The sequence below is a fragment of the Ascaphus truei genome, chromosome 15 (genome assembly GCF_040206685.1).
Source record: "Ascaphus truei isolate aAscTru1 chromosome 15, aAscTru1.hap1, whole genome shotgun sequence".
Lineage (NCBI taxonomy): Eukaryota > Metazoa > Chordata > Amphibia > Anura > Ascaphidae > Ascaphus > Ascaphus truei.
This window is the reverse complement of record NC_134497.1, coordinates 4,155,827-4,179,735: the sequence shown is the minus strand read 5'-3', so window position 1 is coordinate 4,179,735 and position 23,909 is coordinate 4,155,827. Positions and strand designations below refer to the sequence as shown.

Genomic DNA, 23,909 nt, shown 5'->3' with positions numbered 1-23,909 from the left:
TGGAGCTCGGCGGCCGGTGGGGGAGAAAAAAAAAAAACGTGATTTTTTTCCCACAAGTTTCAACAGCGCTCATATCGCCGGTTGAAACTCTCCATATGCAGACAGGATTTTAAATGCAGTTTTATGCCCTTTCTGCATATGGTGAAAAAAACTCTCCATTAAAGCTACTTTTTCTTAAACTCTCCAATTTATTCTAGCGCTGCTCTCTGCATAGGGCCCTATGAGATTAAAGAGACAATTCACGCAGCACTAAAAAAACTACTACATTTAATATATTCAGCCTCTGATTAACCTTTATTGAAAATGAATTACCTAAGCTGCCGATTGATCCGTTCTCCCGTGATCGATCAGCAAAGATCCTGCTTCCCAGGGTTCACTAAATGGCCGCCTTTCAGTTTCAATCAATCTTTAACGCAGCAGCTACAATGTATCCTTATATTACTCAGGTAACATTATCTATTGTTACAATTTGCAGGTCAAACTGCTGGGAACATTGGCAACAACTGATCACAAACAGGAAAGTGTTGCAAAGATCTTGCACTGCTGGTGGCTAAAGCCTGCTGTAGAAATCACAGGATGCGCAGTATATTAAAACTCATTAAAATGGCATTAAGACTTGAATAAAGAAAACAATGTAGTAAGCATTAGCTAATACAACAGCTGATCTATTAAAAAACACATGTATGATATTTCATGGAGTTCTCCTTTAATATAGATATTTTTTTTTATTTTTCTAAAAGGGGTGGCAGTTTTACTTTTAATTTGAATCACTATCAGCTTGGATAACAGACATTAAACCAGAGTCAACGCAGCAGCACAAAATGTAAACAACCTAGATAAACACGCACTCACACAGGGGCTGATTGAGCCACCTGTGCTGAAGCAGGGATATCCTGAAAACCTGACCTGTTGGGGGGGTGGGCTTGAGGACTGGAGTTGGGAACCCCCGTTCTAGACCAGCTAACAGTAGGTATTAAAGAGCACCCACGCTCCTAATTTAACAATCTGCACTTGTTCCATATTCTTACTAGAATTTGCTCTTGGTTGTTACATTGGGGGAAAATCTCCAGATCTGTAGAAAACACGTCCCTATAGCAGGGAGGGATTCCCTGTCACGTAGCCAGGCAGGGGAATCGGGCTGTTCAGGGCCTGACACAGCGCTGAGCAGGTTAAAGCCAGACACCTGTTTAAATTACCTGCTCAGCTGCCTCATTAAAGGCCTTTTATAAATCCTGCAGTACGGGGCTCTCTGATCCTGAAACTGAGTGCAGCTGGACCGCACAAGAGTGACCACGCTGCGCAAGGCTGTCAGGCCCCCTGGGACGCTGTGGAGGACACCCTGCCCTCAGACTTTCCAACCCCTACAACGGCAGGAGGAAGCCGGCGGCCCAGAAGTCAAACCTCGCCCCACACTGAACTTTGTGTTATTGTTATTAAGGGTTTTAGCTCACAGACCCACAGATAGGGACTGAGGTCTTGCGTTAGTCACGCTCCACGCGGAGCTTGGTATCGTTATTTTGGCTGCTCCTTTTTCTTTGCTGACATATAAGCTGTATTTTTGTTGTAAAAAAAACCTGAATATTATTTCCAGCCCCTGAAATCCCTCTCCTGTTTTAAACCTCTGCACGCCTCTCTGAGTCCCACACCCCCATTGTAGTGACTCCATTTCAATAGAAAGTACTGGGGCAGAGGGATCCCTAAGAAAATATCAGGTCTCCTGAGTGAGGGGGTAAACGTTAGGAAACCGCATTGAATAAATGGCAGAAGTCTGCGTCCATCCAAATATTATTTTGTACGAGATATGAAAAATACAGTGGCAGCCGAAATATTACATTGTATTCATTCTTTGCAAATGTTGTGTATTGTTGTGAAATAAAATGCGAAATATCAGACTCGTTTGGTTTTTTTTCTTCTTTTATTAGATTTTACAAGACACTTGAATTTTCAGACACATAAAGTACGGATATCCTATATTTCACAATGTTTATAAACAGTATAATTACTTTATATACAATCAATGTTCATAAAATCAATATACAATGGCCCTATGTAGCATTTTGTGCTCTACTGTTAGCTAGCATATATCTATGAACATACAGCAGGTATATTCCACATACCCAGTTACAAATATGTATCTTTACAAATTGCCCGATCCTATACAGTACTTTATTGTGAAACGACCCAATATTTGTTCTGTTTGGCAGACATATTGGTGTAGCTACATTTTATGGGCTTTTAAAATGAAGTACACAGTGGGTATCCAGGCACACGGACGTAAATTAAATAGTGATTTATTGTAGCAAAAGACAACCAACGTTTCGACTGCCACGCAGTCTTTATCAAGGTGAGGGCTTTTAACGTGGCCCCTTGTGTCATCTCTCTGAAACATGCTTTATAACTCAACTCTTAGGGCCTCATGCAGAGAGCAGCGCTAGCAGGTAAAGCGGCATTTTTTGGCGAAGTATAGCTTGAAAAAGGCAGGTAATGGAGAGTTTATTAAAAAGCGCCATTTTTTTTGTTCTTTACAAATTTCGCCGTGCGGCTGGAGAGAACATAAATCTCTCCAGTGTTGAAAACGGCCGTATTCAGAGAGGCGTGAACGCCATCTAGTGGCTGTTCGCGCCAAAAAAATGGCGCGATTTTCAACATTTTGCTTCGCCAGCAAGAAGCTGGCGCTCGGCGGGGGAGAAAAAAAAAACGCGATTTTTTCCCCACTAGTTTCAACAGCGCTCATATCGCCGGTTGAAACTCTCCCTATGCAGACAGGATTCTAAATGCAGTTTTATGCCCTTTCTGCATATGGAGAAAAAAACTCTCCATTAAAGCTACTTTTTCTTAAACTCTCCAATTTATTCTAGCGCTGCTCTCTGCATAGGCCCCTAAATGCTTTGGAATTAATGCTGCCTGGTTTCACCCAGCTGGTCATACCAATAAAACCGGTGAGTGCTGCCCGGCGTATTGTCAGAAGGCTTTGGGAACTGAAAATGATCCCACATATCTTAAATTGTACAAGAGATTTAGAAATGGTCTAGATTAGATCAGGCCTGCACAACTCCAGGCCTCAAGGGCCACCAACAGGCCAGGTTTTCAGGATATCCCTACTTCAGCGCAGGATATCCCTACTTCATTCTGACTGAGCCACTAATTGAGCCAGCTGCGCTGAAGTAGGGATATCCTGAAAACCTGTCCTGTTGGCAGCCCTTGAGGACTGGAGTTGTGCAGGCCTGGTCTAGCAGATTGTCGTGGGGCTGTTAGCTCAGTGGCACTGCATATTTACATTCATTTAGCACCAGAATAGAGACACAGCTTAGCAGCGCTTGCTACATAGAACCACTGTAGTAATGAAAAAGGGGGTATTGTGTTAAGTACAAAGTTTATCTATTGCTACTATTCACTAAGCGAAGCCACTTTCTCCATAATACGCCAGCAGAAAATACAAACAAACATATTGCATGGCTGCATAATAACAGGAAGTTTGCTGACATACGATATCATTTACAAACATAAGTGCTTCCATCAGACTTTGCAAAACCATTTACATACCGTTAAATGATTGGCTAACAAAACGGGTAAAAACTCACCGCTTACTGTAAGGCAATAACTGGCAATCCCCGGATCTGGGTGATGGTGATAGCTGCGCCTGTCATATGCAGCGCACAAGCAAGCTACCAAATCCCCGGATCTCGGTGATGGTGATAGCTGCGCCTGTCATATGCAGCGCACAAGCAAGCTACCAAATAATTTTTCACCAGTCTTGTTACTCTAACCTCTCCAGTGCTGGATGAATCTACATCATATTTATTCTAAAGACTATTACAGCCATAGGGCCAACTCATTCTTTCCATCTGGGGTCTGGTTAGATGATGGGGTTTTAGGGTTAAAGACATTACAAGCAAGTGAGGTTTGTATATCCCTATCATCCACTAACACTGCCCTCTGCTTCATGAAAACGGAAGGGAAAGAGCAATGCCCGCTCCATTTGACCTTGAAAGTGTCATTTGACCTTGTGGCACCATATGGACATTGGGTTTGTCCTCACTCAATGCAGATGATTATATATTGAAAGACTTGCAGCTGGTATTCGGTTCCTTTCATTTTGTCACCCAATTTGTGAATCATTTGTGCTCATTTACAGGACATTATTATTTATTGAATGAGCGTTGTTCCCTGACGGCACACCTTTTGGAGTTCCCATCATCATGTACATTAGTAGTATTTCTTTCCCATTAGACTGACAGCTGATGTACAATTTGGGCCTTGAAATCAATCACGTGCCATGGCAGTTCCTGGAAGAACCTGAATCCCTGGGGTGGCAAAGAAAAGGTAGGATAATATCTGGATAATGATATTTATTTATCTATCTAACATAACTATGGCTAACGTGTAATAAAAAAAGTTCACAAGCTAGTGAGTAGGGGGTAGAAATAAGTAACATCTACCATCAACTTAACTGACTGATTATAGGAATAAATTCTATATAGTCCAAAGCAGCCGTTTGGGGCCATGCTTATCCAAAAATATCCACTGACTTCAAAAATAATTTTTGGCTGAAAACATCCGGACTGGCCGATTCGGACTATATATCGAATTTACTGCGTAGTGTGGTAAAAGCTACTTTAGGACAGGACTTCTGTAATCTCTGCAAGTTATGGCACTTTCAGGCGTCTGCCCATATGAAGTTGATCTGAAAGCATCCAGACCATCCAAAAGATACTCAGGACTAAAGTAACAACTTGGATACAAAAAGGTAAGATGAACATCTGCCGTGGTACACCAACCTGCCCAGCACTGAACACAAAGAACACATTCGGACTTATGGTTGGGGTACAATAGTTCTACGGATCCCCTGCCTTCAATACGTTAAAACCAGCTTAGTTTGTTGGATTTGACTCCGGAGAAACACATGTTGTTGCTGCAGACGCCTCCGTAACTGGGCGGACAGGCGGAGCACGGCCGCCCCAACTTGTAAGGGGCTTCTCCAATCCAGTTTCCCCTAAGTGGAGAATATAAACCATTAGTTAAAATATAAAGGGATTCATTATAAACCTATATGAATCAGCACATTAAGTACACAATAACGTTTCAATGGAGTTGTTTGTATTGCGGGTTCAAATTGCTTATGTTTTTACTAAGATTCTAAGTATTAACCTCACGTGAGCAAGGTTTAAACGCTCAGGAGCAAGGCCCTCGTTATCCTTTGCACCTGTGTGCACTTTATTATTTTGTCCTTATTTGGTATGTCACTGATATAATTCTGTTTCCCCATTGTACCACACATTGCAATATTATGGAGCTATATAAATGAATGATAATAATATTAATACTACTACTACTAATAATAATAATAGTGTATATATATATATATTACTATTAACAGGAATGTAATAAGTATTAAGAATGATGTATTGATATGGCAATGGCTTTAAAAGACGTCCCATGAAGGCCCCGTGTAACAAGGGCAGGTCTTGTGCAGGATTACACTGTTATTACATTGCTATAACCCAGTACTGGGTTTCAGAGGCCGGGCTTTGGCTGGGAACAGAGCTAAGGTGAGGTCCAGCTCACTTCTAGTCAGCATGTACTGGATCTGCCATGCGGGGCAGAGGTGGGTCACAATAAACTGATTGAAAGGCATTAGAACGCAGCTTCGGACAGACACGCTCATACTTGTTCCTCACTACTGCTCTCTGTCGTTTGCACTGTGCTAGAGTGTAAGCCTTGCTGCCAAGAGATGTGCCTATACACTTCAGGAACTGCTGGCTCTATTCTGCTAGCTCGGGAGTGGCCAACTCCAGTCCTCAAGGGCCACCAGCAGGATAGCCCTGCTTCAGCACAGGTGGCTTAATGAGTGGCTCAGTCATTATCGCCTGTGCTGAAGCTGAGATATGTTGGCAGCTCTTGAGGACTGGCATTGGCCCCCACTGGTTTAGTATGAATCAAGTGAAATGTTCTAGGATAAATTTGGAATATACAAGAAAAAAAAAATATATTATGAACAATTTATTCTTGGCCTTTTGACTCTGAATGTCCCTGTTACGCGCGCCAAAACAAACTGGTGCAGTCTAGACGAAATCCATCAAACAGGTTGGCCCAGACGGGAAGCCTTTGCTGTGGCCTATTCTGGTTAAACACGCGGAGAAGGTAGAGGTGTGCGGCGGGCCACAGAATTTCACCATTTAAAGTTCAGTTTTGTCCTTGGTGAAGAAGACATGTTTAACCAGTTGGAACCAGTATGTTTTTATACAGTCACAGTGTCCTTGAGTAACCTTCAAAACACTTGAGTGAAATTACGACCCCCAGCGCATCCGATACGTGATGTATTCTGGTCTCTCAAGGCATTAAAGCATCGGACCCAGAAGAACAGGAGGCACGTAATATGCTGTGAAGATGTCTTCCTCGGGCTGAAGAAAAGTTCAGCCCTATTTAAAAAGAACCATTTAATTTACAAATGTTTTCATTACATCGCCTGAACCTGGTGGACCTGGTGGTATATATATAAAAAAAAAATATATATATATAAAATCAAAAAATAAATAGATGATACCGTTCTGTGGCTAACGAAATGCTTTTATTTGTGCGAGCTTTCGAGATACACAAATAAAAGCATTTCGTTAGCCACAGAACGGTATCATCTATTTATTTTTTGATTATTGAAGTTCGGCTAACACGGTACTGATACCTCTACATATATATATATATATATATATATATATATATATATATATATAAATATATATATATATATATATATATATATATATATATATATATATATATATATATATATATACAGTGTTCGACAAACCTATACATTTGCTTGCCCTGGGCGAGTGGATTTAACATTGTGACGAGCTCCTATTGGCCCAAGCAGCACACGTTTGGTACTAGGTGGCGAGTAGATTTTTTGGTGATTTGTCGACCACTGTATATATATATATCATTTTCTTAATACTTTGATGGGAACCCAGAACGATTCGTGACTTACTTGATGGAATAATTGCACACTAGGAAGACCGCCTGCCTCCATGTGCTGCCCCAGACATTGATATTTGTGCAGGTGTTGATGGCACAGCCCATTCTGTTTGACGATGCCCACACCATCTGAAAAAGAGAATCGTTCCTGTTAAGGTTTTGTCGTTGCCCCGGCCACTTAACCTCTCCTTTGCTAGACAAGCCTAAAACGCGTACCCCTGCACGGTGCGTTATTGGCCCCTACATAAAATACAGGCTGATACCTCCAGATTACTATGTAAGGGTCCGTGTGGGCAGCAGCTGCAGAAAGACAGCAGTATATGTATTTAATTTATAAAGCAATCGAGTATCATATCACACCTGTTTAAAGATGCATTTCAACATATGGCTTCCTAGGAGGACTCAATCCCCTAGTTTTAATCTATCAAATGTAGCAATACTATTTGTTAAATTAAGCCATATTAATAATATTATCATCATTTAATTGTAAAGAGCCAACATCTTCGCGCTGGGCTTAATGGTATGGCTATATTTAAAAGATTAACACAAATTTGTTGATTTTCTCCTAAAAAAATCAGACCTAATAAAAAACAGCAGTCATTTTTTTTAAATTATCCTGGAAATGTGTGTATTCTGCCCTTGTGTCTCCCCTCTAATCTCTCATACTGCACATGGAGTGGGAACGGGTAAATCAGATTACATCATCACTGGCATGGCGTGAGCAAGACTGACAATGACTCATAGTTACATTGTTACATAACAGATGAGGTTGAAAAAATTACATTCATCCATCACAGTGTTTTTCAACCAGGGTTCCTAGGGACCCTTGAGTTCTCTGGGCACCCCTAAAGGGTTCCCTGCAATTTGCAGGTCCTTTAAAAATTGTATCAAGTACAGAAGAATTTACAATGCATCTGATCTCAGACGCGCTATTAGAGAGGGTTGAGGTTCCTTACAATGCATCTGATCTCAGACGCGCTATCAGAGAGGGTTGGGGTTCCTTACAATGCATCTGATCTCAGACACACTATTAGAGAGGGTTGGGGTTCCTTACAATGCATCTGATCTCAGACGCGCTATTAGAGAGGGTCGGGGTTCCTTACAATGCATCTGATCTCAGATGCGCTACTGCACCGACACACTTTATTCGAGCAAATACCCGGTATGTACCTGGCAGATACCTGGAATGCGCCGCTCCTAACCTCTGACAAGCCCCGTTGCATTTGCCTTCCCAGCCTGGGTTCATGCCTGGCTGATGGGCGGCTGATCTGTTAAATGATAATGATTAGGATTTAATAGGCTGCAATGCTTCGCGTGTCTACCAGATGGCATAAATTCATGAATTGTAATGCAGTTTATATATATATACTGTGCAGTATTGCAGCCAGCGGGAATAAAATGCTTCAATCCCTGCTTGGAAAATAACTCAATGCACTCGGGCAGAGGGTTGGGGTTCCTTACAATGCATCTGATCTCAGACACACTATTAGAGAGGGTCGGGGTTCCTTACAATGCATCTGATCTCAGACACGTTATTAGAGAGGGTTGAGGTTCCTTACAATGCATCTGATCTCAGACGCGCTATTAGAGAGGGTCGGGGTTCCTTACAATGCATCTGATCTCAGATGCGCTATTAGAGAGGGTTGGGGTTCCTTACAATGCATCTGATCTCAGACACACTATTAGAGAGGGTCGGGGTTCCTTACAATGCATCTGATCTCAGACGCGCTATTAGAGAGGGTTGGGGTTCCTTACAATGCATCTGTTCTCAGACGCGCTATTAAAGAGGGTTGGGGTTCCTTACAATGCATCTGATCTCAGACACTATTTGAGAGGGTTGGGGTTCCTTACAATGCATCTGATCATTGACGCGCTATTAGAGAGGGTTGGGGGTTCCTCAGAAATTCACTTAGGGTTCCTTAAACATAAAAAGGTTGGAAACCACTGGTCCATCAAGTACAACCTATGCCAAATTTAGACGACAGATACTTTATCCTATATCGGTACTTACAGTATATTGATCCAGAGGAAGGCAAACAAAAAACCCCAGTGACACATTATCCAATGATATCTCATAAGGGGAAAAATAAATTCCTTTCTGACTCCAAGAATTAGCAATCGGATTAATCCCTGGATCAACATCCTTCCCATGTTTACTTATTTGGTATATCCCTGTATACCTTTCCTTTCTAAAAAAGATGTCCAACCTTTTTTTTAATATATCTATTGTATCTGCCATCCCAGTCTCCATGGGTAATGAATCCCACACTGTAACTGCCCTTACTGTAAAGAACCCTTTCCTTTGTTGCTGGTGAAATCTCCTTTCCTCCAACCTTAGGGGATGACCCTGTGTCCTTTGTACTACCCTTGGGATGAATAGTTATTTTATTGTACTGTCTGTCCCCTGTGCACTGCCTTTACTTTAACTGAATGGAAATGTCCAGACTTCAAAGCAAATTACTTGTATAACCAGAAAAGAACATTCATGCATTGCTTCATCAATAGTTACATAGTTACATAGTTTCATGCATTGCTTCATCAATAGTTACATAGTTACATAGTTACATGCCTTGCTTCATCAATAGTTAAAATACAGTGTAGCATTTTGACTCAACTTTATAACATAAAATATAGCCAGTAACGATCTGCTGTTGTGAAGTGATGTCATATATTGAAACATGACCATATATCCGTGACAAACGCTGGGCAAATATAGCTCATATCATTCTGATTCTCAGTTGTAGAACAATAACAAATAAGGGCATTTTTGGACTACAGTAGTTTTGCACACAAAAGTATGTAACAAATTTGACCTTCACTGACATTAACGAACTATAAAAAAACAAACATAATTTTCTCATTTTATGTTATTGCAGAACAATAACTATTCCGGTTAGGGAACAACTCGATCCCGGCATTCAGCTAAAAAAAAGATACATTATCAAAGCTGCACAAAATCTAATATGTAACAGTCTAACTGGCTTCCCTGAGCAAATATAACAATGTGAATAGCAAAGATTTGGTTGCATTCATTTTTTTTTTATTACTGTGGTTACAAGTTGAATTTCTTAGGGGCCTCAGAATGGGGTAGCGTTTGTCAAACACATGTTCTCCTTCTCCTTATCTTTATTGGTTCTCTGATAAGGACAGGGTGGGATAAGGGGAAGTGGGGAGGGGTGACTGGCTGTGCGAGCAGTTGCTGATCACGCAGTGACATCACACAGTGACATCACACAGTGACCCCACACAGTGACCTCACACAGTGACCTCACACAGTGACCTCACACAGTGACATCACACAGTGACCTCACACAGTGACCTCACACAGAAGGGGGCAGCCGGAGGAGATCACACCCCTCCCAAGTCTCACTTTAATAAATACTTGCAGGTGTCAGATTAAGTAAAAGTGCATCAACCCCCCAGATGAGACCCTTTAAACATGTCACTGGAATTAGTTCACTTTGGTTCTAGGAGGGATTTCCCCTTTAAAGCTTTGAGGTCAGAAGAACAGCTGAAGGAAAATGATATGGCCAAAATAAACAGTGCCAAGGAAAGCAAACCTTCCACAGCGACGAAAAATCCGGCAGAAAATGCGTGTCAATTACGAGCGCGGTTGTTTTCAAATTCCTCGGGTTTGCCAACGGTGAGGCTCCGCTGTTTATTTTCCACCTGATGTTACACTATATACCCCTCGGAAAGGCTCGAGGATCAGCAGTTCTGCCTGCGCGAAATCTTGTTTTCCCTTTTTCCAGAAGGGGATTTGTCGCCAGCCGCCAAGGACAATATTTTTGACTATTCTGGTTTTCCAGAGCAGATGATGAACTATTAACGCTGTGAACCCGATCTACTCAATTGGACTTCACCACCAGAACTTGAGGGACCTGCGACATGTAATAATATATATTTTTACATTTAATAGCACTGTGATGTACTCAGCGCGGCACATAGAACTTTCCAGGCACAAGTCCCTGCACCATACAGGTTACAAGCTCATTTTTGTGGTGTGCAAGGAGACAAAGTGACTTGTTTAAGATCACAAGGAGCCAACAAAGGGATTCAAACCACTACAAAGGCAGTGGCGTTACCACAGCGCTACGCCTCCCCAGTGTAGATGAGGTGATAGGTGCCGTCAGTTAATGCTGATCCAGCTCCGATAACTCCAATAAGAGATTTGGGAATGCAGACCCCCGGCACCTCCTACGGAGGTAAGTACCTCCGGAAGCAGGGGGTTCCCGGAGCTGAAATTAATGGGGTTCAGCTCCGGAGACCCCCCCGCTTCAATTCTCTATTCAAAAAAGGAAGCAAAAAAAAACAAAAAAACCCCAGCTTGGACTCCCTCTATAACCAGTGCACATTGCTATATTTTAGGAAGGCCTGGAGGGATTAGCCCAAGGGATGCTGGGCGGACACGCGGCCGGAATGACCTTCAGCCAGGCAGAAAAGGTGAAATAAATGATAGGTCAGGCTGGAGAAGTGGAAAGCCGGGGGTTAAGCGTGGAGAAGGCTTTGGGAGAGAGATGGGGCACAGAGAGGAATTTGAGGAAGTGAATAATAGGTGTTCCAGGATCTGATAAGGAGGTAACACCCCCCCTCCCCCTCCACCCGCCCCCTCCCAACACCCCCTTAAAATAATGGCACAAAGGTTAGGTAGAAAGTGGTATGGTAACAACGTTTTTATGAACCAGGGAGTATTGCAAGCACATTAATTCCTTTGTACGATATCTAACTCTGTATTAATGACAACGGTTCTGTGCTTACAATTATTTTAAAAAAAAGCAAATAATTGCCAAGAATAAAACGGTTGGATCATCATTTTTTTTGCCTTTTATCGCAGCAGCAGAAGGACCTTATTGAAGGTGAAGACTTCCGATTGGGCCCGATTGGGCATATAACGAGAGGCGAAAATGGTGTAGGACACGTTTCCTACATTCGCACATAATTCCCACGTGTTCTGCGCACTCGGTTTGTGTGGACAATATCTGAGAATACATGGAAAAGCTGCTACAATAAATAATGCAGCTTAGCAATAAGAAAAAAAAGCCTTTAGGGCCATGTGTACTAAGCGCTGCTCTTCCATCAGAGGGCCATACCACACCGTACAGTTCATCAAAGTGAACGGCCATACAGTGTGTAATGACATAGCACAGATTAGTAAATAGGGAACCTTTTCCCCCCCGTTAGTATTCCAGTCCCAATCTTAATTTCATAATAACTATGCAGAGTTTTTTGTTGATCCCCAACAACAGATGCCCCAGCTCTGTTACCCCACAATAATAGCCTTGCTGAGAACCACAAGACGTCTCGCTCCATTGACATAGTAATGTAACTCATTGAGTACCTGTGTATAATGGCTGCACACCGACCCGCTGCACTTACTGGGGCAGCCTGGCGTGCACTCCCGCGGGTACGGGAAGGAGTAATGCTGCCGCTCATCGTGCCAGGCTTTCACCAGGTCCACTATCGATCGGTACCTGCAAAATAAAACCGGTGGAGACATCACACCCTCCCGCGCTTACTGGTTTACTCCACGGACTGAAGGATTGATTGGAACGGAAAGGCGGCCATTATGTGAACCCAGGGAAGCAGGATCTTTGCTGATCGATTACGGGAGATTGAATCGGTCGGCAGCTTAAGTAGTTCGTTTTCAATAAACGAATCAAAGGCTGAATGTGTTAAAAAAATAAAAAGTGTTTGGTTTTTAATTGCCGCCTGGATTGCCTTTTTGTGGCTTAATAGAGTTTAGTAAATCCCCCCTTAAAATACATCCCTAATTCTTGCAGGTGTAAAAAAAAAATTATCTGCATCAACCAATAGGAAGCTGCGATGCCACGGTCCCAGTGACATGGGAGTTTGCTATTGGATGAAGCGGGCCTAGTGGCCATATTAAATTCCCGGTACATAAAAAGGTAAATATCTCCACATCGAAGGGGTTCCAACGGCTAAGGAAAGAGAGGTAAGATATGAAAATGTAGGTTTATAACAGTATTTTTGGAAGGAGAAGTCCCTTCTAAGACTAGTGAACTAATAACATTGTCTTGTAAGCGATTGGTGCCATTTTTATACAAAACAATCAAGTATAGGTATTTAAAAAAGAATAATGTTAACCCTTCATGTCTCCATAGTAATCCAATGCTTTGGAGTATTTATACACTCGTCCCCTAATCTCTTTTGTGATAAGACTGTTTGTAAGCGGTTGGAAATGCAGCGAGTTCACCCAGAGCCCGTCCCCCATTCATATTTTCTTTGGCAAATGACGGTAACCTCATTTGTTTAAAGAGATTAAGGGGCAGGGACAATTATCAGATAAGAACCGAATGGAGCGAACGTGGAAAGAATAGAAACTGACTCATTTAGACACAAGAAGCACATATGTGACGTATTTACGATTTGCTGGGATTTAATAGGAAGCCAATAATAATTATAAGCGGGTTTAAAAATAAAAAAACAAATAAAAAAATGTTTCCCCACTACATGACACAGTGCCCTAAACCAGGGCCGGCCGACTGCAGTCCTCAAGCACCACCAACAGGTCAGGTTTTCAGGATATCTCTGCTTCAGCACAGGTGGCTCAATCAGTCCCTTCTTCAGCACAGGTGGCTCAATCAGCCCCTGCTTCAGCACAGGTGGCTCAATCAGCCCCTGCTTCAGCACAGGTGGCTCAATCAGCATCTGCTTCAGCACAGGTGGCTCAATCAGTCCCTGCTTCAGAACAGGTGGCTTAATCAGTCCCTGCTTCAGCACAGGTGGTGCAATCAGCCCCTGCTTCAGCACAGGTGGCTCAATCAGTCCCTGCTTCTGCACTGATGGCTCAATCAGTCCCTGCTTCAGCACAGGTCACTCTTCGACTGAGCCACTTATTGAGCCACCTGTGCTGAAGCTGGGATATCCTTAAAACCTGCCCTGTAGGGGGGTGTTGAGGGAGTTGAGCAGCCGCCCTGCCTTAAACCATCCAAGTGATGTTAGTTTTGCAACATGTAAACTCCTCGCCGCGGACGGAAGGTTAACTCATTACCTGCCGGAGTGAATGGAGAGATTCTGCCCGATGTGTCGCATCAGCTGACTAGGCCCATGGTCCCATTTACATTGGTTAGCCCAGGACTCCGCGGACTTGGCTAATCTCTCGTCCCACACCTCAATAAAAAAAGAAGAAAGAAGCGTTAATACAAAGAACAAAAATATGCACATTCTCATTTAGAATAAAATATTCGGGAGGTAGCTCTGATTTGACCCAAGGCGGCACGCTGTACAGAAAAGACATATAACCAAGACACAAGATGTCGATTTTTCACTTTTCCTAGAAATATTGTGTAGGCAGAAAAGTGGATGTATTTTATTATTTGAATATAGCGCCAGTTATCCGTGCAGTGCTGTTGTAGAAGACGCGCGCGTCTCATTTAAACATACAGGAAATTACACATGTAATGTTGGTATATAAGCCTCAAATATTACAGCATAATGACAAAGGAATTCCTGCCCCAAACAGCTTGCAATCTTACGTTATGATGGGAGGTGGACAGAAATAGTAGGAACTAGCTGAGAGACCCGGCGTTGCCCGGGATGTAAATGCGTAATAGGTAGTATTATTTATAAATCGTGGAACAATAGGTGAGTATTTGTTGTAAACGTTGGATAATAATGTTGAAAAGAAAGATGGAATAAAATGTAATACGATGTTGTATAAAAATGGTTTATTGTAAACACACCACAGTACAATGTATATTTTGGTGACATAACAGATGTAAAAATGTGAGGCGTGTGTCCTGCTAGGGTGTGAGGCGGCAGGTGGCGCGTGGGTTGTGAGTGCTGTCTGTGAGTGGGGGTCCTGCTAGGGTGTGAGGCGGCAGGTGTCATGTGGGTTGTGAGTGCTGTCTGTGAGTGGGGGTCCTGCTAGGGTGTGAGGCGGCGGGTGGCACATGGGTTGTGAGTGCTGTCTGTGAGTGGGGGTCCTGCTAGGGTGTGAGGCGGCAGGTGTCGCGTGGGTTGTGAGTGCTCTCTGTGAGTGGGGGTCCTGGTAGGGTGTGAGGCGGTGGGTCAGTGATGTCGGTGCGTAGGGGCGGGAGGCAGCAGGTGTGTGTGGCGGCAGGTATGTGTCGAGTGTGGCGGGAGTCTGTTGAGTGCATGCAGCGGCTGTGAGGCGGTGGGTGAAAGGCAGAGGTGGGCGGAGTAAGGGCGGGTGAAAGGCAGAGGCGGGTGGGCGCGAAAGCAGAGGCGGGGAGGCAGGAAGGCGGGCAGGAAGGCGAAGATTGGTGGGAAGGGGGGGAAGGGTGTGGGAGGGTTGAAGGGGGAGGGAAAGGGGAGGAGGGGGAGGGAAAGGGGAGGAGGGGGGAGGGGAAAGGGGAGCGGGGGGGGGAGGAGAAAGGGGAGCGGGGGGGGAGAAAGGGGAGCGGGGGGGGAGAAAGGGGAGCGGGGGGGAGAAAGGGGAGCGGGGGGGGGGGAGAAAGGGGAGCGGGGGGGGGGAGAAAGGGGAGCGGGGGGGGAGAAAGGGGAGCGGGGGGGAGAAAGGGGAGCGGGGGAGAAAGGGGAGCGGGGGGGGGAGAAAGGGGAGGGGAGAAAGGGGAGCGGGGGGGCGGGGAGAAAGGGGAGCGGGGGGAGAAAGGGGAGCGGGGGGGAGAAAGGGGAGCGGGGGGGAGGGGAGAAAGAGGTGCGGGGGGGAGAAAGGGGAGTGGGGGGGAGAAAGGGGAGTGGAGGGGGGAGAAAGGGGAGCGGGGGGAGAAAGGGGAGCGGGGGGGAGAAAGGGGAGCGGGGGGGAAAAAGGGGAGCGGGGGGGAGAAAGGGGAGCGAGGGGGAGAAAGGGGAGCAGGGGGGAGAGAAAGGGGAGCGGGGGGGGGAGAAAGGGGAGAGGGGGGGGGAGAAAGGGGAGAAGGGGGGGAGAAAGGGGAGCGGGGTGGGAGAAAGGGGAGCGGAGGGGAGAAAGGGGAGCGGGGGGGGAGAAAGGGGAGCGGGGGGGAGAAAGGGGAGCGGGGGGGGGAGAAAGGGGAGCGGGGGGGGAGAAAGGGGAGCGGGGGGGGAGAAAGGGGAGCGGGGGGGAGAAAGGGGAGCGGGGGGGAGAAAGGGGAGCGGGGGGGAGAAAGGGGAGCGGGGGGGGAGAAAGGGGAGCGGGGGGGGGGAGAAAGGGGAGCGGGGGGGAGAAAGGGGAGCGGGGGGGAGAAAGGGGAGCGGGGGGGAGAAAGGGGAGCGGGGGGGAGAAAGGGGAGCGGGGGGGAGAAAGGGGAGCGGGGGGGGAGAAAGGGGAGCGGGGGGGAGAAAGGGGAGCGGGGGGGAGAAAGGGGAGCGGGGGGAGAAAGGGGAGCGGGGGGGAGAAAGGGGAGCGGGGGGGGGGGAGAAAGGGGAGCGGGGGGGGAGAAAGGGGAGCGGGGGGGAGAAAGGGGAGCGGGGGGGAGAAAGGGGAGCGGGGGGGAGAAAGGGGAGCGGGGGGGGAGAAAGGGGAGCGGGGGGGGAGAAAGGGGAGCGGGGGGAGAAAGGGGAGCGGGGGGGAGAAAGGGGAGCGGGGGGGGAGAAAGGGGAGCGGGGGGGAGAAAGGGGAGCGGGGGGTGAAAGGGGAGCGGGGGGGAGAAAGGGGAGCGGGGGGGGAGAAAGGGGAGCGGGGGGGCGGGGAGAAAGGGGAGCGGGGGGGAGAAAGGGGAGCGGGGGGGGGGGAGAAAGGGGAGCGGGGGGGGAGAAAGGGGAGCGGGGGGGCGGGGAGAAAGGGGAGCGGGGGGAGAAAGGGGAGCGGGGGGGGAGAAAGGGGAGCGGGGGGGGAGAAAGGGGAGCGGGGGGGGAGAAAGGGGATCGGGGGGGAGAAAGGGGAGCGGGGGGCGGGGAGAAAGGGGAGCGGGGGGAGAAAGGGGAGCGGGGGGGGAGAAAGGGGAGCAGGGGGGGGGAGAAAGGGGAGCGGGGGGAGAAAGGGGAGCGGGGGGGAGATAGGGGAGCGGGGGGGGGAGAAAGGGGAGCGGGGGGGAGAAAGGGAGCGGGGGGGAGAAAGGGGAGCGGGGGGGGAGAAAGGGGAGCGGGGGGGGGAAAGGGGAGCGGGGGGGAGAAAGGGGAGGGGGGGGAGAAAGGGGAGCAGGGCGGAGAAAGGGGAGCGAGGGGAGAAAGGGGAGCGAGGAGAAAGGGGAGCGAGGAGAAAGGGGAGCGGGGGGGGGGAGAAAGGGGAGCGTGGGGGGGGGGAGAAAGGGGAGCGGGAGAAAGGGGAGCGGGAGAAAGGGGAGCGGGGGGGGGAGAAAGGGGAGCGGGGGGGGAGAAAGGGGAGCGGGGGGGAGAAAGGGGAGCGGGGGGGGGGAGAAAGGGGAGCGGGGGTGGAGAAAGGGGAGCGGGGGGGGAGAAAGGGGAGCGGGGGGGGGAGAAAGGGAAGCGGGGGGGGAGAGCCGGCGTTGGCCGTGAGTTACATTTAGCGCTAGGAAAAGGGGGGGAGAGGGGGAGAAAAGGAGGGGAGGGGGGCGGAGGAAAAGGAGGGGAGGGGGACGGGGGAAAAGGAGGGGGGACAGTGGACAGGAGGGGGGGGGCAGTGGACAGGAGGGGGGGGACAGTGGCCGGGGGGAGGACAGTGGGCGGGTGGGGGGGGGAAGTGGAAAGGACAGTGGACAGGAGGGGATGGGAGGGGGGGGAGTGGACAGGAGGGGGGGAGAGTGGACAGGAGGGGGGAGAGTGGACAGGGGGGACGACAGGTGAAAGGACAGTGGACAGGAGGGGATGGGAGGGGGGGAGAGTGGACAGGAGAGGGGGAGAGTGGACAGGAGGGGGGGAGAGTGGACAGGAGGGGGGGGAGAGTGGACAGGGGGGGGGGAGAGTGGACAGGAGGGGGGGTGACAGTGGACAGGAGGGGGGGTGACAGTGGACAGGAGGGGGGGAGAGTGGACAGGAGGGGGGGTGACAGTGGACAGGAGGGGGGGCAGTGGACAGGAGGGGGGGGGCAGTGGACAGGAGGGGGGGGAGTGGACAGGGGGGGGAGTGGACAGGAGGGGGGTGACAGTGGACAGGAGGGGGGGCAGTGGACAGGAGGGGGGTTGGTTTGCTTTAAATTGACGGGTCCCTCCTCTCCACTCCCCCTGTATCTTTCTCCGCTCCTGACCCCCCCACATGTGTAGCTCCGGTCCCCACTCTACAGTGTCTGAGACACAGTGTAACACACACACGCACACAGATACACACACAGTGTCCCACACACACACTGTCACGCTGTGAGAGACACACACACACACACTCACACTCACTCACCGCTCCTTCTGGCCGCCGCCATGTTAGTTAGTCCGCGAGGGAGGGGTCCTTCCGTCCGCCGCCATCTTAGGTGCCGCGTGGCAGCGGTAGGCTGCCCTGGCCAATACCTGTCCCCGCGCCAGGGAGGTGAGCGGGAGGTGAGCGGGAGGTGAGCGGGAGGTGAGGGGGAGGTGAGGGGGAGGTGAGGGGAGGTGAGTGGAGGGAGCGAGAGGTGAGTGGAGGCAGCGGCAGGCTGCCCTGCCCACTGCCTGTCCCCGCGCCGGGGAGGGAGTTGAGCGGGAGGGAGGTGAGTGGAGAGGGAGGTGAGTGGAACGGGAGGTGGAGGGAGTTGAGCGGGAGGGAGGTGAGTGGAGAGGGAAGTGGAGGGAGTTGAGCGGGAGGGAGGTGAGTGGAGAGGGAGGTGAGTGGAGCGGGAGGTGGAGGGAGGTGAGTGGAGAGGGAGGTGAGTGTGATGGGGGGGAGAGGAGAGAGAGAGAGGTGTGTGTGTGTGTGTCCTTTGGCCCGTCACTCCACCTCAGGCCAATGAGAGGTGTGCGGGGGCGGGCGGGCCAAAGGACCAATGAGATTGCCGCTAGGGACGCAGACATACAGTGCTTTCAGAAATATATAGTAGATAACGTGTGTCTCCCCGTACATGCAAATAATGTGGATGGATTTCTTAAAGAGGAAAATCAAGCAGCACTTTACATTTATTTTTTAATTTGTTGTTGTTTTAATATATGCCGCCTTTGATTACCTTTCTGAAAAACTAATTACCTAAGCTGCTGATCGATTTGTTCTCCCGTGATCGATCAGCAAAGATCCGGCTTCCCAGGGTTCCCTAAATGGCCGCTTTTAAGTTTCACTCAATCCTTCAGTCAGTGTAACTCAGCAGCTACAATGTATCCTGATATTACTAAGGTAGCGTTATCTACTGCTACAGTTTGCAGCTCAAACTCCTGGGAACATTGGCAACAAATGATCACAAACAGGAAAGTGTTACAAATATCTTGCACTGCTGGGGAGGTGGCTAAAGCCTGCTGTAGAAATCAAAGGATGTTCAGCATATTAAACTCATTAATAATTGAATTAAGAGTTGAATTACATTATTATTTAAAAAAAAGTAGTAAGTATGTATGTACGTCTTTATTTATATAGCGCCATTAATGTACATAGCGCATCACATTAGTAATACACGGGACATAATCATATAAATAACAAATAATACAAATAACAAATTATGGCATTAAGTGCTTCAGACATAAAAGTAACATTTCGGAAGAGCAGTCCCTGCTCCGAGGAGCTTACAATCTAATACTACAGAACGGATTTATTTGACAAAACTCACATGTAGGGTTTTGCCTGGATTGCTCCGCTAAGGCTAAGTCCCCGCTAGCGCTGATCGGGCTGAGCGGGTGGCGGGGAATTACATATATAGATATATGTAAGTCCCCGCTCACGCGGTGCGCGCGGCGCTCGTGCACATGCACACACGCTCAGCCGCGATCGGCCCTTAGGTAAACAAAAACATTTATACTTACCCGCGCGCTCAACTACCCGCAATGCCCCTCCCCCGCGCGCGCGTACAAGCAGGACACCGGGTGCTCATGCTTGGAGCGCTCTCCAAGCATGAGCACGCTCAGCGCCAGCGGGGACTCCGCCTTAGTGATGTGGGAGGTTGTGAACTTGATATTTCCTTGGTACCAAAAGGCCTCCTTGAAATGTTTTCTCACTTCAGGGAGCCGTTTACCCAGCCACAGAAAGTGTTTTGACTCTTGCCATGTCGCTATTTCTCTGAGCGCATGTAAGAAACGGCGTCTTCCTTCCCGTGTTAGAATCCGAGGGACGAAACCATTTTAAAATGGGGGATTTTTTTGATGCAGATTAATGAGACATCCCCTATCTCGTTACGTGTGGCATGTAACAAATCCTTCCCTTCTTCTTTTGTCACTTGCCTAATTGCGTGCGGACACCTCCAGGGTGTGTGGCGCAAACCCGGAGCACATGGCTCCATACATTGCCACAAAGAGGCGCAAAAGGAAATCGATGCTGGTGGCAGCACATTTGCTGTAATTGTGCGTATTGCATTGCACCGTATTCCACCAATCTGTGATGGACAATAAAAGTGTAACGAGCGGTAACGGGCCGCACTTTCTAATTGCATGTGGTAAAACCAATCTCTTTCATCTGAAATAAACAAAGTCGGGATCCCGGATTCATTTTCGAAATACTGAAAGATTTTTTAACCCCTCGCTTTTTTTGGTATTTTTTGAAGGCACCAGCTTCTTGTTTGCCGAGCAGTGGTGTAACTTCGCCATAAGAGGCCCCTGGGCGACGTCATGACATCACGACATCGGCATGACGACGCAGTGTCACATGACGCCATGGAAGAGGTCTGCTGTGTTACCGAGGCCCTCGCTGTCTCCCAGCAATCAGTTTCATTGGTGTGGGGAAGAGCGCAAGGGGGGAGGGGGCGGGGTGCTGTAACCGCTTGGGGAAGTCATCAAAAGTCCAGAGGGAGGGTCCTAACTGCTTTCGCCCCTCCACGAGCAGGGGCCCCCGGGACATGCCTGGGCATCCCGGGCGGGCGTTACGCCATTGTTACCGGGTCTTCGGGTACCCAAGTTGTTAAAAACCTTTGTGCATTTAATGCAAACATTTATTATTATAACTCTGGCTTTCCTGCCTGTCTCTTGTGTAACAAAATAATTGTATTTAATTCTAGTTGTTATCAAACTGACTGTAAAGTATTGCGATGCTCCCATATGTGGAGCCCTGTATTTACTTTAAAAATAGATGATGATGATGACGATGATGATGATGACGACGACGATGATGATGATGATAAACATTTGAGATCCAGATGCTGTGTCCGGAAACTGCGCAACCGCAGAAGCACAAGGACTAAGACAGCAGGAGTTTCTGTCCAACACTTTTTGCAACAAATTGGAGTTGAGATTGTTAGAGACAAATATTGAACATTCATTTCTCAGCATCATTGTTTTAAGGTATTTTTCCACTTTTACCCAGTATGAGCCAGCTTGAGGTTTGGAAAGTAACACAAGACGAGCGACCAGACACATTATTATGTATCACATTTGGAATCTGTTTTTTTTTTCTCCTTTTCTTAGAAGCAGAAAGTTTACCTCGGCAGAAACTCTGACTAACGAGCTGACTAACGAGCTGTCTCACGGATTACCGTGTTGCAATATATGCTGAAGCAAATCAACTTATTATTCACTTAGTTTGTAAGCTCTTTCTAGCAAAATGTACTTTTATACTTGATGCATTTATAACTATTTGTATTGTTAATCTTGTATACAGCTTTGTATAATATCTCTCTACTGTGTGCATACATCATTGGCGCTATACTGTATATAAAAATACTGTACAATATTTTTCTACTCTGAACCTAGTCACTCCTTTTTCTATGCTTGACACATAGCCCGTTTCACGTGCGTGCGTGTGTGCATGCGTGCGTGCGTACGTACGTATGTGCGTGCGTGCGTGTCCAATAAAGAATATTACTTGTGAGCACATTCACATCTTAGACAGGTCTGCACCCCTGCCTTTCAATCATTATCACCTAACATACAGTGCTCTCACTGCAGCAAGGGATTCTGGGAAATGACATGCAAATGAGCACACAATGTGTCACCTTTTGCCTGGAATATCCATTCACATGGAGCCCATTTAAGCAGATGCGTCGCCGTTCACACAGCTTTTAAGCACAGCATGGGACCAGCAAAGCAAGTCAAACCACTCACAGACGTTTCAACCTTGAGGGGTATCATCAGTGTGAGGTTGGTTTATACGCGCTTTGCAGTACTTCTAGGCTGGGTAGGCTTACCATACATTTTAAGTTATGGTGGGTGAAAAAGGCGACAGAAAACCTCCCCCGTTACCTTAAACGCTGTGTGAAACAGCGATGCATTAGCTTAAAAGGCGTCACGTGACCCACAGCATCATTTGACGCCGCGTCTCAATGGCAGCGGGCGTTAAATGCCGCCGCGGGTCATGTGACGTCACGTTGTCATGGAGACGAGTGGACACGGAAGCCGGGTAAGTGAGCCGCACCCCCTCAAAAAAGTCCGCACACTGCTGCAGTAGATACTTTGAAACCTCTGAACTCCGTAACAAGAACTCACGTTCGGAAGAGAGCATGTGTCCTTTGGGGTCAGCCTTAGGTTTTGATGGCCAATAGAAATTCATGACCTCATCGAGCGATGACATTCAAGCTCCTGTTTGGGTGACACTGCAGCCATCTTTGTTTATCCCTTGCAAGTCTCTGGGGGAGGAGACTGCTGCTTGAAACTTTGCATTGTTAATAAATGATAGAGCAGCAAGCAGTCTGCACACATTCACACACCGCTGCTCCATGAGTGTGACGGCCATCATACTGGGTCAGGAGTGGTCAGCTGTAGTCCTCAAGGGCCACCAACAGGTATGGTTTTAAGGATATCCCTGCTTCAGCACAGGTGGCTCAATCAGTGTCTCAGTCTCTAACTGAACCATTAATTGAGCCACCTGTGCTGAAGCTGGGATATCCTTAAACCTGACCTGTTGGTGGCCCTTGAGGAATGAAGGTGGCCTCCCCTGGCCTAGGTAGTCATTAGCAGCCTGTGCATTGCCCTGCTCTGTATTCAGAGAGGAGAACCCCTGTTCAGTGTAGCTACATTGCAAACAGCAACTGGAAGAAATGGAGGGATCAGTGGGGTGAATGAATTGGTCCCTTTGAGAATGAAATATAATACAATTGTCACAAAGCATTTTGATACAAAGTCTATGACATAAATGAAACCATGTCTGCACATCATTATATCCTCTTGGAACCCAGTCCTGACATCTTTATTCTGACCTATACCGGGTGAATTACCACTGTATGTACAGTATGTATATCTTTATTCATACAGCACCATCCAGGCACATAGCACTTCACCGCAGTCATACCCGAGACATAATAGTATAACACATAGTGGGAATTAGCGCTTCAGACAAGAAAGTAACAATAGGAAAAGGAATCCCTGTCCCAAAGAGCTTACAATCTAAGTGGAACAGAACGGGATGCTAGTACCCATACAATAAAGGTTTCAGAAATCCTTTATGAAAATAAGGTCACATAAGTTAGCGCCCACTGCGCTGACGCTTTATCCGGAGGGAAATCACTTCCATGGTCCCGTTATATATAGCCAATAAAGAATATCACTTGTGAGCACATTCACATGTCTTAGACAGGTCTGCACCCCTGCCTTTCACCATTATCACCTCGCATACAGTGCTCCCACTGCAGCAAGGGATTCTGGGAAATGACATGCAAATGAGCACACAATGTGTCACCTTTTGCCTGGAATATCCACATGGAGCCCATTTAAGCTGATGCGTCGCCGTTCACACAGCTTTTAAGCACAGCATGGGACTAGCAAAGCAAGTCAAACCCCTCAAAGGTGACACATTCTGTGCTCATTTGCATGTCATTTCCCAGAATTCCTTGCTGCAGTGGGGGCTATATGCAAACGGTGAAGGTTTTTTGTTACCTTTTTTACCCACCATAACTTAAAAAGTAAAATGTGTGTTTGTATATATATATATTTTCTTGACCTAAAATGTCCTTCTGTATTCTCCTCAGTTGCCACAAGATGTCCCCAGAGCTTCAAAAAGCACTTACAGCAGGTTACACTTAGTATACTGGTTATAGTCAGCTGGTTACATTTAGTATACTGGTTTAGACAGCAGGTTACACTTAGTATACTTTAGTATACTGGTTA

The 23,909-nt window shown here is 47.4% G+C and overlaps 1 protein-coding gene across 1 annotated transcript; it reads right to left on the bottom strand.

Annotated features, from left to right (window-relative positions):
* Positions 1-1,941: 1,941 nt before the first annotated feature.
* R3HDML (R3H domain containing like) lies at positions 1,942-22,377 on the bottom strand. Its single transcript, XM_075572603.1, has 5 exons — positions 22,174-22,377; positions 13,985-14,103; positions 12,311-12,443; positions 6,986-7,101; positions 1,942-4,993 (listed from the first exon to the last, which is right to left on the bottom strand). Exons 1-5 carry the CDS (start codon positions 22,375-22,377, stop codon positions 4,861-4,863), a joined length of 705 nt encoding a protein of 234 aa, XP_075428718.1. The 3' UTR covers positions 1,942-4,860.
* Between the last annotated feature and the right edge of the window lie 1,532 nt (positions 22,378-23,909).

Excerpts from the sequence above, each read along its gene's own strand:
- R3HDML (XM_075572603.1), bottom strand. The coding sequence starts at position 22,377 with ATGTCATCGCTCGATGAGGTCATGAATTTCTATTGGCCATCAAAACCT. Across the intron at positions 14,104-22,173 it reads CCACTCGTCTCCATGACAAC|GTGTGGGACGAGAGATTAGC; the intron begins GTGACGTCACAT and ends TTTTTTATTGAG. Across the intron at positions 7,102-12,310 it reads TGTGCAGCCATTATACACAG|ATGGTGTGGGCATCGTCAAA; the intron begins GTACTCAATGAG and ends TCTCTTTTTCAG.